General features: G+C 56.4%; 1 protein-coding gene across 1 annotated transcript in view; it reads left to right on the plus strand.

Annotated features, from left to right (window-relative positions):
- Positions 1 to 17,111, plus strand: part of FBN3 (fibrillin 3) — a 116,710-nt gene that overhangs the window by 84,599 nt on the left and 15,000 nt on the right. Inside the window, 15 exon segments of the mRNA XM_062179352.1 lie at positions 3,381 to 3,506; positions 3,855 to 4,004; positions 4,320 to 4,391; positions 5,729 to 5,854; positions 6,100 to 6,225; positions 6,556 to 6,681; positions 7,010 to 7,126; positions 10,232 to 10,360; positions 11,189 to 11,308; positions 12,076 to 12,201; positions 12,959 to 13,111; positions 13,260 to 13,325; positions 13,451 to 13,576; positions 14,236 to 14,355; positions 14,490 to 14,612. Of these exon segments, the coding sequence (XP_062035336.1) occupies positions 3,381 to 3,506; positions 3,855 to 4,004; positions 4,320 to 4,391; positions 5,729 to 5,854; positions 6,100 to 6,225; positions 6,556 to 6,681; positions 7,010 to 7,126; positions 10,232 to 10,360; positions 11,189 to 11,308; positions 12,076 to 12,201; positions 12,959 to 13,111; positions 13,260 to 13,325; positions 13,451 to 13,576; positions 14,236 to 14,355; positions 14,490 to 14,612 (1,806 nt within the window).

The following is a 17,111-nucleotide window of genomic DNA, read 5'->3' on the forward strand; positions in this document are numbered from 1 at the left end:
TTGGGGCGGGGGGCGGGTTGGCGTGCCCTGGCCTGCCTTCAGGTCTGTGGCTTCCTCCTCCTCATTGCCAGACTCCTGCCTTCCACCCTCACCCTCCACCCCTCACCCCTCTCCCTCCACCCCTCACCCCTCTCCCTCCACCCTCTCAAAAGGGACTTGACTTGGTGCAGCCATTGCTGCCTCCCTGGATCAAGGCTCAGACAGCCCCGTCTACATTGTTCTTCATCTCACTGTGTGGGGTAGTTACTGTCCAGTGTCTTTTCATCCCACCTGGGGAACTCTCTTCAGTATTTTTTGCAGGGCAGGTCTTATGAGAGGTAAACTCCTGCTGTTTTGTTTATCTGGGACTATCTTAAATTCCCCTTCATTTCCTTTTTTAAAAAGTTTGATTTGGCCGGCGCTGTGGCTCAATAGGCTAATCCTCTGCCTGTGGCACCGGCACACCGGGTTCTAGTCCTGGTCGGAGCACCAGATTCTGTCCCGGTTGCCCCTCTTCCAGGCCAGCTCTCTGCTGTGGCCCGGGAGTGCAGTGGAGGGTGGCCCAAGTGGTTGGGCCCTGCATCCCATGGGAGACCAAGAGAAGCACCTGGCTTCGGATCAGCGCGGTGCGCCGGCCGCGGTGGCCATTGCCGCGGTGGCCATTGGAGGGTGAACCAACGGCAAAGGAAGACTTTCTCTCTGTCACTCTCTCTCACTGTCCACTCTGCCTGTCAAGAAAAAAAAAGTTTGATTGACTTGAAAGGCAGAATAACAGAAAGACAGATGGAGAGAGAGAGAGAGAGAGAGAGAGAGAGAGAGAGAGAAGAGATATTCCATCTGCTGGTTCACTCCCCAAATGGCTGTAACAGCCAGGGCTGGGTCAGGCTGAAGCCAGGAGCTCAGAGCTTCTTCTGGGTCTCCCACATGGGTGCAGGGACCCAAGGACTTGGGCTATCTGCTGCTGCTTTCCATGGCGCATTAGCAGGGAGCTGGATCAGAAGTGGAACAGCCCGGTCTTGAACCAGTTCTCGGGGGATGCTGACATCGCATGTGGTGGCTTAACTGTATGCACCACAACACTGGCCCCTTGGGCCCCTGTATTTACACAGTTCACCAGCTAAAAATATTTTCACATTTTCTAAGTGGTTGGAAAAATAAGAAGTATTTTGTGACATATGACAATGATATGAAATCCAAATTTCCATGTCCATTCATAAAATTGCCCTGGGGCACATCTAGCACCATAGTTGGTTCATGTGTTTTCCATGGCTGGTTTCACACTACAGTGAACACTGAATAATTATGCTAAACACTGCAATTTGGCAAAAAAAAAAAAAAAAAAAAAAAAAAAAAGCTGACCTAGGTCTTCACAGAGAAAGCTCCCCGCCTGGGGCTAGGTGATGGATTACTTGGGGGATCAACCATATCAACCATTTCCCCCACCTGGAGTATCATAGCCATGGGGCTCTTTCTGTCCTGTTGTGGTAGGAAGGTGTGCTTGTCTCGTTAACAGCTTCCTGGGACTGCACACACATAGCATTTATAGCAAAACTAGCCCCATGTGGTCTCCACCTCTGACTGCCAAAATCACATGCAGAAGTTGAACTAAAAAAAACTACAGGCGCTGTGGGTTTAAGCCCCAGCCTGCAGCACTGGCATCCCACATGGGCACCAGTTTGAGTCCTGGTTGCTCCACTTCCTATCCAGCTCTCTGTTATGGCCTGGGGAAGCAGTAGAAGATGACCCAAGGCCTTGGGCCCCTGCACCCACATGGGAGACCTGGAAGAAGCTCCTGGCTCCTGGCTTCTGATCAGCACAGCTCCGGCTGTTGCAGCCATTTGGGAGTCAACCAGTGGATGGAAGACCTTTCTCTCTCTCTCTGGCTCTACCTCTCTCTCTAACTCTGTCTTCCAAATAAATAGAATAAGTCATATATATACAGTTAGGGACCTGTGTGGTGGTGCGCAGAGTGTTAAGCTGTCTCCTGCAATGCCAGCCTCCCATATAGATTCCAGTTCGAGTCCCGGCTGCTCCACTTTGATCCAGCTCCCTGCTAACACGCCTGGGAAGGTGGTGGAGGGTGACTCAGGTGCTTGGGTCCCTGCACCCAAGTAGGAGACCTGGATGGAGTTCCAGGCTTCTGGCTTCTGCCTGGCCCAGCTCCAACCACTGCAGCTATTTGGGGAGTGAACCAGAAGATGAAAGCTATCCCCCCTCTCTCCCCCTTTGTCTCTCTGTGTCCCTACCTCCCCCATCACTTTGCATTTCAAATAAATAAATCTTCAAAAAAAAAAAACACTACAGTTGAATAAAAGTGAGGGACAGGTGTGTGGTGCAGAGCTAAGTTGCCACTTAGGATGCCCGCGTCCCACACCAGAGCGCCTGGGTTCGAGCCCTGGTTCCAGTCCAGCTCCCTGCTGATGCGCACCCTGGGAGGCAGCAGTGCTGGTACCAGTGCTGGGGCCCCTGCACCCACATGGGAGACCCGGATGGAGCTCCTGGCTCCTTGGGCCCCTGCACCCACATGGGAGACCGGATGGAGCTCCTGGCTCCTTGGGCCCCTGCACCCACATAGGAGACCCGGATGGAGCTCCTGGCTCCTTGGGCCCCTGCACCCACATGGGAGACCCGGGTGGAGCTCCTGGCTCCTTGGGCCCCTGCACCCACATGGGAGACCCGGGTGGAGCTCCTGGCTCCTTGGGCCCCTGCACCCACATGGGAGACCCGGGTGGAGCTCCTGGCTCCTTGGGCCCCTGCACCCACATGGGAGACCTGGATGGAGCTCCTGGCTCCTTGGGCCCCTGCACCCACATAGGAGACCCGGATGGAGCTCCTGGCTCCTTGGGCCCCTGCACCCACATGGGAGACCCGGGTGGAGCTCCTGGCTCCTTGGGCCCCTGCACCCACATGGGAGACCCGGGTGGAGCTCCTGGCTCCTTGGGCCCCTGCACCCACATGGGAGACCCGGGTGGAGCTCCTGGCTCCTTGGGCCCCTGCACCCACATGGGAGACCTGGATGGAGCTCCTGGCTCCTGGCTTCAGCCTGGTGCAGCTGTGGCTGTTGTGGGCATTTGGGGAATAAACCAGCAGATGGAAGACCTCTCTCTCTCTCTCTCTCTCTCTCTCTCTCTCTCTCTCTATGCCTTTCAGATAAATAAATGAAAACATGTTTAAATCAGGTACAAAATAGATTTTAGTGATAAAAAATTGGGCCGTGAGCTCAGGCCATTATGTTTTCCATTTACCACCCCCACCTCGTGTGGTCTTTCTGCGTACTGAGTGATCTGTGCACGCCAAGCTGATCGTGAGGCTATGTCAGCCTGCAGTGAGGTGGCTCCCCTGGGCCTGCGTGGAACATTGGCCAGGCCACGCCTGAACCCTGCCTGCCTGTGCCCCTGCAGACCTCGACGAATGCTCTGCACACGCGGGCGTCTGCGGCCCTGGCACTTGTTACAACACCCTGGGGAGCTACACCTGTGTCTGCCCTGGGGACTACCTGCAAGTCGACGGCGGCAACAACTGCACGGGTAGAGAGTGTGACGACCCGGGGGACCAGCCGGTTCACAAGCAGTGCATGGGTGTGGAAGGGTCGGCTGGGAGCCTCCAAGCTTTGGAAGAGGGTGAAGGGGTGCATTTGGGGGAGCAGTTTGTAGTGCTGATATGGGCAGCTGCAGGGTTTAGGAACCCAGGGTTGCCATGTATAGTTGCCCAGGCTGTGCACTGCCTGATAAAGACTGAAAAATTAACGGTGCCCCCAAAGGTGTTAGAGGAGACTCGTCAAGCCGGCGATTCTCAAGCGGGTTAATCAACAAGTTCTCACCCGTTTGGCCCTTTCTTCTGATTCGGCTGATGCTCATCCCCATTCCCGACCGCAGACGTGAGAAAGGGCGTGTGCTTCCGGAGCCATGATGGCTCGTGTCGGAACGAGCTGGCCTTCAACGTGACGCGGAAGATGTGCTGCTGCTCCTACAACATTGGCCAGGCCTGGAACAGACCCTGCGAGGCCTGCCCCACCCCCGCCAGCCGTGAGTGCCCCCCCACCCTGCCCCCCCCCAGCCCCTGCCTGGTGTGGGAGCCACAGAGCTCTGAGGGAGCTGGAGAGCCGGAGTGACGTCCCTGTCCCAGACATTGGTCAGGAAGGGCCTTGAAGACACGAGCACTTGTTGAGGGTGGGGGTGGAGAGGGCCAGCGCCAGGTCAGGCCTGGGGACAGGGACAAGACACCCCCCCCCCAGGCTCGGGAAGGGGAGACCCTGATGGCCATGGCCAGGGTGAGGGAGGGTCCTGGGCGGGAGGAGGCCAAGTGAGGGTGGGGACCCGACCTGTGTCGTCTTCGCACAGCGGATTACCAGCTCCTGTGTGGGCACCCGGTCCCAGGCTTCGTGGCGGATGTCCGCACGGGGAGACCCCTCGGTGAGTGACGGCTCGTCCCTCCCCCACAGCCCTTCCTTTCCAAATCACCCTGTTCCTCCCCTCAGCCCCCTCCCCCCAGCACCAGGAATCCTGCCTCCAAAAGGCGTATTATTTTAAACAGCGAGAATGTTTGTATGACATCATTATCAATTTGTGTAAGATCATGGTCAGATGTGCTAAATGCACAGCCCCATGGCGTTAAGCACACGCACGCACATGATTTTATAACCGTCGCCACTGTCGGCACTCTGTCCCAGTGCCGGGACTCTGGGGCGGTGCGTGTGGGGGTGTGGGGGAGGGGAAGGCAGCTTTTGGCTTAGTGTTTCAGATGCTCTCACTGCCTGGGGTGTCCCCACCCAGCCTGAGTTGGAACCCTGGCTCTGGATCCAGCTCCTGACCCCAGCTTCCTGCCAGAGTGTATCCTTGGAGGCAGGAGATGATGGCCCCTGGTGCCCATGTGGGGGACCCGGATGGAGTTCCTGGCTCCTGGCTTCAGCCTGGCCCAGTCCCCGCTGTTGTGGGCTTCTTTATTTATTTGAAAGGCAGAGTTACAGAGAGGGAGGGAAAGACATAGAAGGAGAGTTTTCCATCTGCTGATTCATTCCCCAAATGGCCACAATGACCAGGGCTGGGTCCGGCTGAAGCCAGGAGCTTCTTCCAGGTCTCTCATGTGGGTGCAGGGGTCCATCTTCTTCTGCTTTCCCAGGCCTCATTAGAGGGAGCTGGATTGGAAGTAGAGCAGCTGGGACTCAAACCCACACTCACACGGGATGCCGGCATCATACGGGGCAACTTAACCGGCTGTGCCATGGCTCCCAGCCTAGATGCTGCCTCTTTCTAGTAGATTCCAAGCAGCAGGTTTGCTGAGCCACAGAAAGGTGTGGCCTTAATGGAGAGAGAAGCCCTCTCCTGCTCTGGTCTTTACACAGCCTGGTCTCTGGACCACAGCAGGACTTGATTGATTGATATTTAAGAGAGAGAGAGAGAGATTTTCCATGTGCTAGGGCTGGGACAGGGTCAAGGCCAGGAGCTAGGAGCTCCATCCAGGTCTCCCACATGGGGAACGGAAACCCAAGTGCCGACGCCATTCCCTGCTGCCTCCAGGGCTCACATTAGCAGGAAGCCGGGTTGGAAGCGGAGCCGGGACTCAAACCCAGGCATCCCAAGCAGCGACTTCACTGCCATGCCAAATGCCGGCCCCTGTGACAGCTTTCTGAGCACGTGCTGGCTTGTGGCCATGGCGTCCGGCACAGCGCAGGACCAGTGGGTTCCCTAGCTCAGGATCTGCGGCGGCTCCCAGGGGCTGGGCTACCCCTGATGGCTCTCGCCCTCTCCAGACGTCGACGAGTGTGGGGAGATCCCGGCCATCTGTGCCCACGGCATCTGCATCAACCAGATCGGAAGCTTCCGCTGCGAGTGCCCCTTGGGTTTCAACTACAACAGCGTCCTGCTGGCCTGTGAAGGTGGTCCCGGCCCCTGGGGTCTGGGTGGGACGCTGGTCCCCCACTGTGCGATTTGCAAGTCATTGCAATGCTGCGAACCTCCGTCTTCCTGTCTGGGTAATGGGGCTCCGTGCCCTAGAACCAGCCTTCCTCTAGTTCTGTTTCCAAAGCGACATCCCCTGTTCCAAAGCCAGGGCCGGGGCTAGGGGTTGATTCTTCCCGGGTGGGCCTTTCCGGCACGCCTACCCTGATTGCTGGATTTCCAGATGTCGACGAGTGTGCCGGTGGGGACAGCCCGTGCCGGCGGAATGCCGACTGCTCCAACATCCCCGGCAGCTACCGCTGCGAGTGTGCCCCAGGCTACAGGCTGTCTCCAGGCGGGGCCTGCGAGGGTGAGCAGGGACCCCAGGGAGGCGGCAGACCAAGCCCCGGCAGGGCGAGCAGGGATGGAGGGGGCGAGGGAGCCAGGCTGCCCACCACGACCTGGGCAGGGCATGGCCCCATTCTAGCTGTTCTGCTTGTCTGTACTATTATGGGATGGGGCATCCTGGGGCGGTTACTGCTGGAGGCGTGGGCTTCCATGACGCTGACAACCTGGGCTTGAATGGTGGGGAGGGGGCCCCTCAAGGCAAGCTCAGGTTCCCCCCACTGCAGCAAGAAAGAGCTCAGGGCAGCATTGTGGGGTGAGGGACCTATGGACACCACGCTACCTGCACCCCCAGGACGGAACGAGTGTCGGGAGATCCCGAACGTATGCAGCCATGGCGACTGCGTGGACACCGAGGGAAGCTACGTGTGCCGGTGTCACCGCGGCTTCCACACCTCGGCGGATCAGACCCTGTGCCTGGGTGAGCATCCCCCTCTTGCCCACCCCCCCGTCAGGTCAGGCTGTCTGGGGCCTGCTCCTCCCCTGAGATGGGAGATGCTGCTTTGTGTGCATTCTAGTTTATAGGCAGCCCTCGATTTGAGTGCTGGTACGAGAACTTGGGTAAAAGACTTGTGCCTCAGTCTTCTCTTCTGATCTGTAAAATGGGAACGAAATATAGCCCTGGAGGGACTTCCCAGCAGTCACCACTAGGGGTTACTATAGAGCCATCTCAGGCCAGGCGGGTAGGGTCTAGCCAAGCACTAGCTCCAGGAGCCAGTTGAGTGGGTTTGTGGGCTTTGCTTCATCAGATGTCGATGAGTGTGACCAACAGCCGTGTGCAAACGGGACCTGCAGGAACACTGTCGGCTCCTACAGCTGCCTCTGCTTTCCTGGCTTTGTGAAGACGGCCAGTGGGGATTGTGTGGGTGAGCTGGCGGCAGGGGGTGGGGGTGACGAGTTTGGCCTCAGTGTTCCCTCCCTGGAAAGTGGGTCTCCCAGGAAAGGGTGTTGACCCTTAGGAAAAACAAACCCAGAGGACGGAGTTCCCTCTGAAAACGAGTCAGCCAGAGACCTGCATGTGCTTCCAATTGCCAAATGCCAACTGGGGGTTGATTCTGGCAGGGTGGGTTTCTCCTTCACCCCCATCCCGTTCTCTGGGTTCCCGACATGTGGACCTGTGTGCCGGGGGACAGCCCCGTCAGTAGAACCCTGACCGTGTCCACAACTGTCGCAAGTGCACTGGGGGCTCACCCTGAGGTTGAGGGGACACAGGAGGATGATGTCACTTAGTGCTATGAATTTGCCTCTAGGTGATGTCTTAGCTGCATCCACACTTTTTTTTTTTGACAGGCAGAGTGGACAGTGAGAGAGAGACAGAGAGAAAGGTCTTCCTTTGCCTTTGGTTCACCATCCAATGGCCGCTGCGGCCGGCGCACCGCGCTGATCCGATGGCAGGAGCAAGGTGCTTCTCCTGGTCTCCCTTGGGGTGCAGGGCCCAAGCACTTGGGCCATCCTCCACTGCACTCCCTGGCCACAGCAGAGAGCTGGCCTGGAAGAGGGGCAACCGGGACAGAATCCGGCACCCCGACCTGGACTAGAACCTGGTGTGCTGGCGCCGCAGGTGGAGGATTAGCCTGTTGAGCCACGGCGCTGGCCCATCCACACATTTTTGATATGTTGTGTTTTCCTTTTTGTTTAGTTCAAAATATTTTCCAATTCCTCTTATGATTTATTCTTTGGTAAAATCAGAAGAGGGTGAGAGGAAGAGTGAAAGCAAGACCTGGGCAGAATGGCTTCCCAGTTTGGTGTACTCAGTAGAAGCATGGACCCAAGGTCAAGTGGCATGAGTTCAAACCCCGCCTTTGACACCTACCAACTATGAGATCCTAGATAAGTGGGATCCGTTTTCTCATCTATAAAGCTGGACTAATAGTAAGACCCACCAAACCAAATATCAGACCATATAAATAGAGATAAAGACAGGTATATGTTGATCAAAGGTTCAATTCTCCAAGGGGACATAATCAAAAATACATATGTATCCAAACACAGAGCTTCAAAAATCCATAAAGTAAAAATTGACAGGGCTAAAAAAAGAGGTAGAGAAATCCACAGTGGGCCAGCACTGTGGCTCAGTTGGTTAATTCTCCTCCTGCAGCACCGGCATACCATATGGTCACTGGGTTCTAGTCCCAGTTGCTCCTCTTCCAGTCCAGCTCTCTGCTGTGGCCCGGGAAGGCAGTGGAGGATGGCCCAGGTCCTTGGGCCCTGCACCCGCATGGGAGACCAGGAGGAAGCACCTGGCTCCTGGCTTCAGATTGGCGCAGCGTGCCAACCGTAGCAGCCATTTGGGGGGTGAACCAACAGAAGGAAGACCTTTCTCTGTCTCTTTCTCTCACTGTCTAACTCTGCCTGTCAAATTAAAAAAAGAGAGAGAGAGAGAGAGAAACCCACAGTTATCATTGGCAACTTGAATATACCTCCCTCAGTAATAGAGCGAATAGAAAATCATTAAGGACACAGTCACATGAAGAAGAATGGTATTTATAGAACCTTCTAGAATACACATTCTTTTTAAGTACATGTGGATATTTACCATGGAAGATCAATTTCTGGGCCATAAAACAAACTGTAACAAATTTCAAAAGAATTGAAATCACACCAAGTAAGTCCTCAGAATGTCAAGTGAAGGGGCCAGCACTGTGGCGTAGCAGGTAGAGCCATTGCCTGCAGTGCCAGCCTCCCATATGGGTGCTAGTTCAAGTCCTGGCTACTCCACTTCTAACCAACTCTCTGCTGTGGCCTGGGAAAGCAGTAGAAGATATCCCTAGTCCTTGGGCCCCTGCACCTGTGTGGGAGACCCGGAAGAAGCTCCTGGCTCCCGGCTTCAGATTGGCACAGCTCCAGCCATTGTGACCAACTGGGGAGTGAACCAGAGGATGGAAGACCTCTGCCTCTCTGTAACTCTGCCTTTCAAATAAATAAATCTTAAAAAAAAAAAAAAAGTCCCCAGATATTTGGAAACTAAACAACATACTCTTAGATCAAAGAAGAAATGATAAGAAAAATTGAAAATATTTTTAATTAAATGGAAACACAACATACAAATATCCGGGGGGGGGGGGGGGCAGTGCTTCGGTATAGTGGGTAAAAGCCACCACCTGCTTCCCATATGGGTGCCGGTTTGAGCCCGGCTGCTCCACTTCCAATCCACCTCTCTGCTATGGCCTGGGAAAGCAGTAGAAGATGGCTCAAGTGCTTGGACCACTGCGCCTGTGTAGGAGACCTGGATGGACCTCCTGGCTCCTGGCTTCAGACTGGCCCAGCTACGGCCATTGCAGTCATTTGGGGAGTGAACCAGCAGATAGAAGACCTTTCTCTCTGTCTCTGTCTCTGCCTCTGCCTCTCTATAATTCTGCCTTTGAAAGTAAATAAATCTCAGCCGGCGCCGTGGCTCACTAGGCTAATCCTCCGCCTTGCGGCGCCAGCACACCGGGTTCTAGTCCCGGTCGGGGCGCTGCCGGATTCTGTCCTGGTTGCTCCTCTTCCAGTCCAGCTCTCTGCTGTGGCCCGGGAGTGCAGTGGAGGATGGCCCAAGTCCTTGGGCCCTGCACCCCATGGGAGACAAGGATAAGCACCTGGCTCCTGCCATCAGATCAGCGCGGTGCGCCTGTCGCAGCGCACCAGCCGCGGCGGCCATTGGAGGGTGAACCAACTGCAAAAGGAAGACCTTTCTCTCTGTCTCTCTCTCACTGTCCACTCTGCCTGTCAAAAAAAAAAAAAAAGTAAATAAATCTTAAAAAAAAAAAAAAACATTTGAAGGATGCAGCTAAGAGCGCTTAGAGGCAAATTCACAGCACTAAGTGGCGAGGCTGGAAGATGTTGGTAGCCCCCCTGCAGGTGGTGGGAAGGCTGATGCAGAGTCTGATACGTGACTGCTCCATCAACTGAAGGCAGTGCCGTCAGCTCCGCTGTGGAAAGAAGCACAAGAGAGGCCAGGGGGTGACCGCTGCTGCCCGTTCTCTCTGCAGATGTTGACGAGTGCGCCACCCTGGTGGGGCAGGTGTGCAGATCAGGCGAGTGCCTCAACACACCTGGCTCCTTCCTCTGCCTGTGTCGGGATGGCTTCCGGCTCGCCGCGGATGGGAAGAACTGTGTGGGTGAGTGCCCTCCTGGGGCTGGGCGGCACCCCTGCCACCCCCAGCTCTGCGTGGACCTGCACTCAGTGTTGCTGTGAATTTGTTCCTGAGAGGAGCAGCGTGGTGGGGGCAAGAGGCGCGGAGTCACCACACAGACCCCGGGAGTCGGGTGAAAGCAGGCCTGAGTCGAGCAGCCCGCAGACTCGTTTATTTCAGTTGCTACAGCAGCTTATATAGCCTAGGCAGCCAATCCAGTCAAGGGGCGGTCTATGCCCTAACCAGTCACAGCCTGTTGCCAGGCAGTTTCCAAAGCCATCCAATCACAGCCTGTTGCCAGGCAGTTTCCAAAGCCATCCAATCACAGCCTGTTGCCAGGCAGTTTCTGTTGCCAGCGGCCATCTTGGCATGGCCTTCTCATTCCACCACTTGCGTGGACCTGCACTCGGTGCTTCCGAGTGAACGTGGCTCCGTTTCCAACGTGTGTATTTATTTGAAGGTATAAAAGGACCACGTGAAGTGAGCACAACATGTCTGTATTTTTATGGGCTCTGTGGTTCAAGATAAGGCTGGCTTGGAAATCTAAGTTTTCTCAAGTCAGGGATATTAGAGAGCAGATGGCTGCCGTGGATATCAAGCGACTGGAGTTTAAGAAGTCGCTCCAGACACTCTCTGCTCCCACCCAAAACCCTGCCAGGCCCAGTGAATTCTTTCCCATCCATTCCTGTACACCTGAGCCAGCCCTGGCACCCTTGGCTCTGACACAGTGACTGCAGGTGTTGCTCCCAGCCACAGGGGAGCCCCCGTGCCTCCTGGCTGGTGCTGGGACTCCCTCCCTCCTGCTCTCCGCAGACACCGATGAGTGTCTCAGCCTCGCGGGGTCCTGCCTCCCAGGCACGTGCCAGAACCTCGAGGGCTCCTTCCGCTGCGTCTGCCCCCCTGGCTTCCAGGTGCAGAGTGACCGCTGTGTCGGTGAGTGCCTGGCCCCTCCTCCCAGCTCTGGAGCCAGAGAGGGGCCTGTGGCTTCCCTACAGTAGAATGGGGATACCAGCTCAAATCATGGCCAGGTGGGAGATGGACATAACCTAGATCCTTGCATTGTTGTTACTGTTGTTCTGGGCTCCTGGCTCAGAATGCTCTCTCTCGGGCCCACATGTTTCCCCTTGAGCCCTCTAGAATGAGCACAGATGTGGGGGTCTCCCAATCATAGGACCTTTCACTCAGGAAATGGTGGGCAAGGAGCAGCCTGGCCTGGCATCCACATGGGCTAGCCTTGTACAGTGTGGTCTAACCTGGCCCACTCTGGCTTCATACAGTAGGGCCTAACCTGGGTCAGTCTAGCCTGACCACTTCTGGGCCAGTCTTTCATTTGGGCTAGCCTTGCGTAATGTGGGCTAGCCTGGCCTAACAGATGGGCTAGCTTCATGCAGGTGGAGCTAACCTGGACCAGTCTGGCATGGCCTCCTCTGGTCTCTTCTATCAGGGCCAAGGTACTGGGTGAACTAACTCCATGCAGTGTAGGCCAGATATATCAGTCTTGGCCTTGTAAAGAGAATCTTTTCCTGATCTTGACCCTTGCATTGGTGATGTCTCCTGGGAAAGACCTTCCACATACACATGGTCCTCCGGCACTGTGGCTTCAGCTCCTGGCCCCCTCATGCCGAGGCCTCCCCCCAGCCCACGCCAGGGGAGATCCGACTTGCGCCCCACCCAGCCTGTGTGTGTCCCTTCCTCTCCAGACATTGACGAGTGCTTGGAGGAGCCCAGTCTCTGCCTCCTTGGCACCTGTACCAACAGCCCTGGGAGCTTCCGGTGCCTCTGCCCGCCTGGCTTTGTCCTCTCAGACAATGGCTATCGCTGCTTTGGTGCGTCTGGGCCCAAGGGGACACGCAGGGTTTGGGGAAGAGGGTGGGAAACGGGGTGAGGAAGGGTCAGGTCACCCAGAAGAGGGGGCTGTGGTTTCTTGTTGGACACTCCAGGAGCTGCAACCAGGCGGAGGTGAGACAGGTCACTTCTGCAGAGGGCTAACCTGGTCCCTCTTGGGCCAGCTCGGGTCCTCTTGTTGACCTGTATTAGCCACGGCTGCCCTCCCTGGGCTGGTTTTGTCCAGTCTGAGCTAGCCTAGGCCACTGTGGACTGGCTGCAGCTCAGCTGAGCTAGCCTTCACCAATGTGGGCTAGCCTCACCAGCTGGAGTCACAGGGGTGAGAACAGAGTTTGCAGTTCAGCTCATGTCGTTTTGGTTTTTCTTGGGGCCAAGAACCCAGGGGTAAGTCACGCCAGCCTGCCCACGAGCACTTGTCCAGGATCCTCTGACTGCCTCTCCAGGGAAGGGAGAGTAACTGTGGCCTAGACTGACTTTTCTCCCTGTCCCAAAGGGGACCAATGGCAGTGGGTGGAAGGGATTGAACCAAAGTCCCAGGGCTGATCTTTATTGGTCCAATGTGAGTCACATGTCTGTCTCTGAGCCAATCACCACACACACCAGGGGTGTGGCATGTTCTGGTTGGCTACTGTGAGGGCCAGCCCCGCCTACTCACCACGACTGGGGTTGGGGAGGGGTCCGTGGCAGATGGGTCCTGATGCCTGCCCTTCACCTTGACAAAGCCCCCCCACCTCACAGACACACGGCGGAGTTTCTGCTTCACTCGTTTCGAAGCTGGAAAGTGCTCGATGCCTAAACCTTTCAACACCACCAAGACCCCATGTTGCTGCAGCAAAGTGCCCGGGGAGGGCTGGGGAGACCCCTGTGAGCTGTGTCCTCAGGAGGGCAGCGGTGAGCTCCAGCCCAGGCCCTGCTGCACTCCGGGAGCTGCCATCTCCCTCCTCTCCCACCCTTCCCTGACCATGCCCCCAGTGCCCGCTGGGATCCTGGGCACTGCACTTGGCCCTGACTCCGACCCCTTCCCCTCCGCCATGCCCAGCTGGCTTTCAGGAGCTGTGTCCCTTTGGCCATGGGGCAGTCCCAGGCCTGGATGACTCTCGAGAAGGTAAGCCCTTGCCCAGTGCCGACAGCCCATGTTGCATGGGTCCCGGGCTGTCCCTCTGAGGCCTGTGGGTGGCCCTGGGACCTGTGCAGTGACAGGAACGCTGCCTGCAGCCCTTGCTACCCTAGATGTGGACGAGTGTGCAGAGAACCCTGGCATCTGCACCGATGGTGCGTGTGTCAACACGGACGGCTCCTTCCGCTGCGAGTGTGCCCTCGGGTACAGCCTGGACCCCACCGGGCTCAGCTGTGGGGGTGAGTGGCCACTCCTCCCTCACTCCCTCATTCCCTCATCCATCCACTTGGCCACACATTCGCTTGCTCGTTTGTTCTCTCATCCAGTTGCTCCAATCATTCATTTATTCATACACAGTCATTCATTCCCTGGTTTGCACATTTCTTCACTCTCACCCGTTCTGTCATTGATTTATTTGCTGCTTTTTTCACTCATTCATTGAACACGAACACCTAATGCCTTCCCTGCAGCCAGCCTAGAGGCACTGTCCTATTTATTTATTTATTTATTTATTTATTTATTTGAAAGGCAGAGTTACAGAGAGAGAGAGAGAGAGAGAGAGATTTTCCAGGCACGGATTCACTCCCCAAATGACGGCAATGGCCAAATCTGGGCTAGTCTAAAACCAGGAGCTTCTTCCAGGTCTCCCACATGGGTGCAGGGGCCTGAGCAGTTGGGCCATCTTCTGCTGCTTTCCCAGGCACATTAGCAGGGAGTCAGATCAGAAGTGGAGCAACCAGGACTTGAACTGGTGTCCATATGGGATGCCGGCCTCGCAGTTTAGCTGCTATGCCACAGCGTTGGCCCTGGCCTAGCCTGTCTGAAGGCGCTCAGCAGGGGTGCAGATGGGACAGTGGGGGGGCTGTCTGTGGTGCTCTCCACCTCTCACCCCCCTCAGACATCGACGAGTGTTCCACCGGGCACCCCTGTGGGGCGGGCACGTGCACCAACGTCATCGGAGGTTTCCTGTGTGCCTGCGCCAACGGCTTTGAGCCTGGCCCCATGATGACCTGCGAGGGTAGGACTGTGCCTGCCTGTGGCCTGGGCTGCATGACGCAGTCACCTGGGGACAGGCCTCTGGGGAGTGGGGCGGGGCCGGGGGGGATCCTCCAGGCCGACCTTGCCCAGCGGCACCTCCGCCGACCTCCACAGACATCGACGAGTGTGCCCTGAACCCACTGCTCTGCGCCTTCCGCTGCCACAACACCGAGGGCTCCTACCTGTGCACCTGCCCGGCTGGCTACGCCCTGCGCGAGGACGGGGCCATGTGCCGAGGTAGGCTGTGTGTCAGTCACGTGCTGGGTCCTGGAACCCGGGGAATGGTCTCAGCTCCTCTACTTACTGTCTGTAAAATGCAGGAATCAGAGCCTGAGCCGCCAGGGGCAGGAGTGGGCGGGGAGGGAGGTGGAGGGGGCAGACAGCGGAGCGGAAAGTGCATACAGCAGGCGCTCCGCGGGAGGAGCTGCCTGAGTCTTGATGATTTACAAAGAACGGGCATGCGTTTGGCTGGGACGTCCAAGGGCATGGAGCTGGCGTCTGGTGAGGACCTCGTGCGGTGTCACCTGGCAGAGGGCATCACATGAAGTGACAGAGTGTAGCGCCAGCTCAGGTCCCTCTGCCTGCTCTGACAAAGCCACTGATGCTTTCTGGGGGCCCCACCCTATGATCTCATCTCACCCCAGTAGAAGCCTCCAAGTGCCATCAACATAAAAGGGTCCTTCAAAATGGAATTCGGGGGCCCAGCATGGTGGCGAAGTGAGCTAAGCTGCCACCTGCAACACAGGCATGCCATATCAGAGCACTCGTCCCTGTCCTGGCTGCTCCGCTTGTGATCCAGCTCCCAGCTCATGCACACCCTGGGAGGCAGCTCTGATGGCAGAAGAATTTGGTTCCCTGCCACCCATGTGGGAGACCTGACCTGGATGGAGTTCCTGGCTCCTAGCTTCAGCCTGGTCCAGCCATTGTGGCCATTTGGGGAGTGAACCAACAGATAGAAGATCTCTCTCTCTCTCTCTCTTTCTGCCTCTATCATTCTACCTTTCAAATAAATAAATAATCAAGTTTTTAGAAAAATAAATGCAAAAACTAAAAAGGGGGAATATGAAATTTTAAAATGAGTTTATTCTGTTGGAAAAAAAATTTTGAGAGCCCCACGTAGTTTGGTCACAGTATACATTTTCCACAACTTTTTAAAAATTTTTTAAAGATTTATTTATTTATTTGAAAGTTGGAGTTACACAGAGAGAGGCAGAGGCAGAGAGAGAGAGAGGTCTTCCGTCCACTGGTTCACTCCCCAGATGGCCGCAACAGCTGGAGCCGCGCTGATCCGAAGCCAGGAGCCTGGAGCCAGGAGCTTCTTCCAGGTCTCCCACACAGGTGCAGGGGCCCAAGCACTTGGGCCATCTTCTACTGCTTTCCCAGGCCACAGCAGAGAGCTGGATCAGAAGCAGAGCAGCTGGTACTTGAACCGGCGCCTATATGGGATGCCAGCACTGCAGGCAGCAGCTTTATCCACTATGCCACTGCGCCAGCCCCTTTTTAAAAAATTTTCAAATGAAAGGCAGAGAGGCCTCTTCTGCTGCTTCACTCCACAGATGCCTCAGTGGCCAGGGTTGGGCGAGGCTGAAGCCAGGCACTGGGAAAGCCATGCAGCTCTCCCACTCATGAGCCCATCACCTGAGTGAGCCTCCGCCTGCTGCCTTGCAGGTCTGTGTGAGCAGGAAGCTGGAGCTGGGGAAGGACGGCAGGTGTGACACGGATGTGGGCGTTTTGCTAGGCCACACACCTGCCCCTTCCATGAGCCCCTTGAAGAACACTGGTATGCAAGTTCAGCCTTTTTGCACCAGAATAAACTTATCTTTTAATTCCATTTTCCACAAACTTCTGGAAATACCCTCATACAGTTTCCAACATGTAAAGTTTAGGGGGGCACCCCTAAACCATAGCAGTCACTTTGCTTCTTTTATTTTATCTGAGAGGCAGAGGGGAGATTTTCTGTCTGACTGTCTGACCCTCTGCGGCCAGTTCATGCCACAGGCATCTGCAGTAGCTGAGGCTAGCCTGGGACAGGCAGAAGCCAGAAGCCTAGAACTCCACTGGGGCTCCCATGTGGGCAGCGGGGGCCCAAGCACTTGGGCCATCTTCCGCTGCTTTTCCCAGGCCATTAGCAGGGAGCTGGACTGGAAGTGAGCAGCCAGGACATGAGCTGGTGCCCATGTGGGGAGCCTGTGATACAGGGGGCCACTTGACCGCTATGTCATAGGGTCGTGTGCCGCCCCCACACCAGCCCTAGTAGTTTTGCTTCTGTTGTCATTAAGTGGGGTGTGAGCATCTCCCTGGGCCAAGTCTAACAGGGCAGTAAGGGCCGCACCTGCTCTGTGGAGGGAGGCAGAAGGGACGGTGACTGTGCCCCAGGGGATGTAGGGGCAGGGGTGAGGGCCGTGTCCCTGAGGGCCAGGGACTGGAGATGCTGCCGAGTGTCCTGTGACACTCACAGAAGAGCCCTCACCACAGAGAACGTTTCTGCCCCAAAAGTCCACAGGGTCAAGGGCAACAGACCCCAGGCTGAGACCGGGTCTCTCCAGGCTGTGGGACAGATTTACAGGCCCCGTGAGGGCGACGGAGGCAGGTTCTGGGGTGCAGTCTTGACCCCCGTTGAGGCTGCGCAGGGTTGGTGGTTCCTGTTCTGGGAAGAGCTGGTGCAGAACTGCAGGCCCTGGGTGGGATCCAGGCCCCCACAGCCGCGGCCCTGGGTCCCCGGGCCCTGGCAGAACT

Source organism: Lepus europaeus, chromosome 20 (assembly GCF_033115175.1).
Source record: "Lepus europaeus isolate LE1 chromosome 20, mLepTim1.pri, whole genome shotgun sequence".
Classification (NCBI taxonomy): Eukaryota; Metazoa; Chordata; class Mammalia; order Lagomorpha; family Leporidae; genus Lepus; species Lepus europaeus.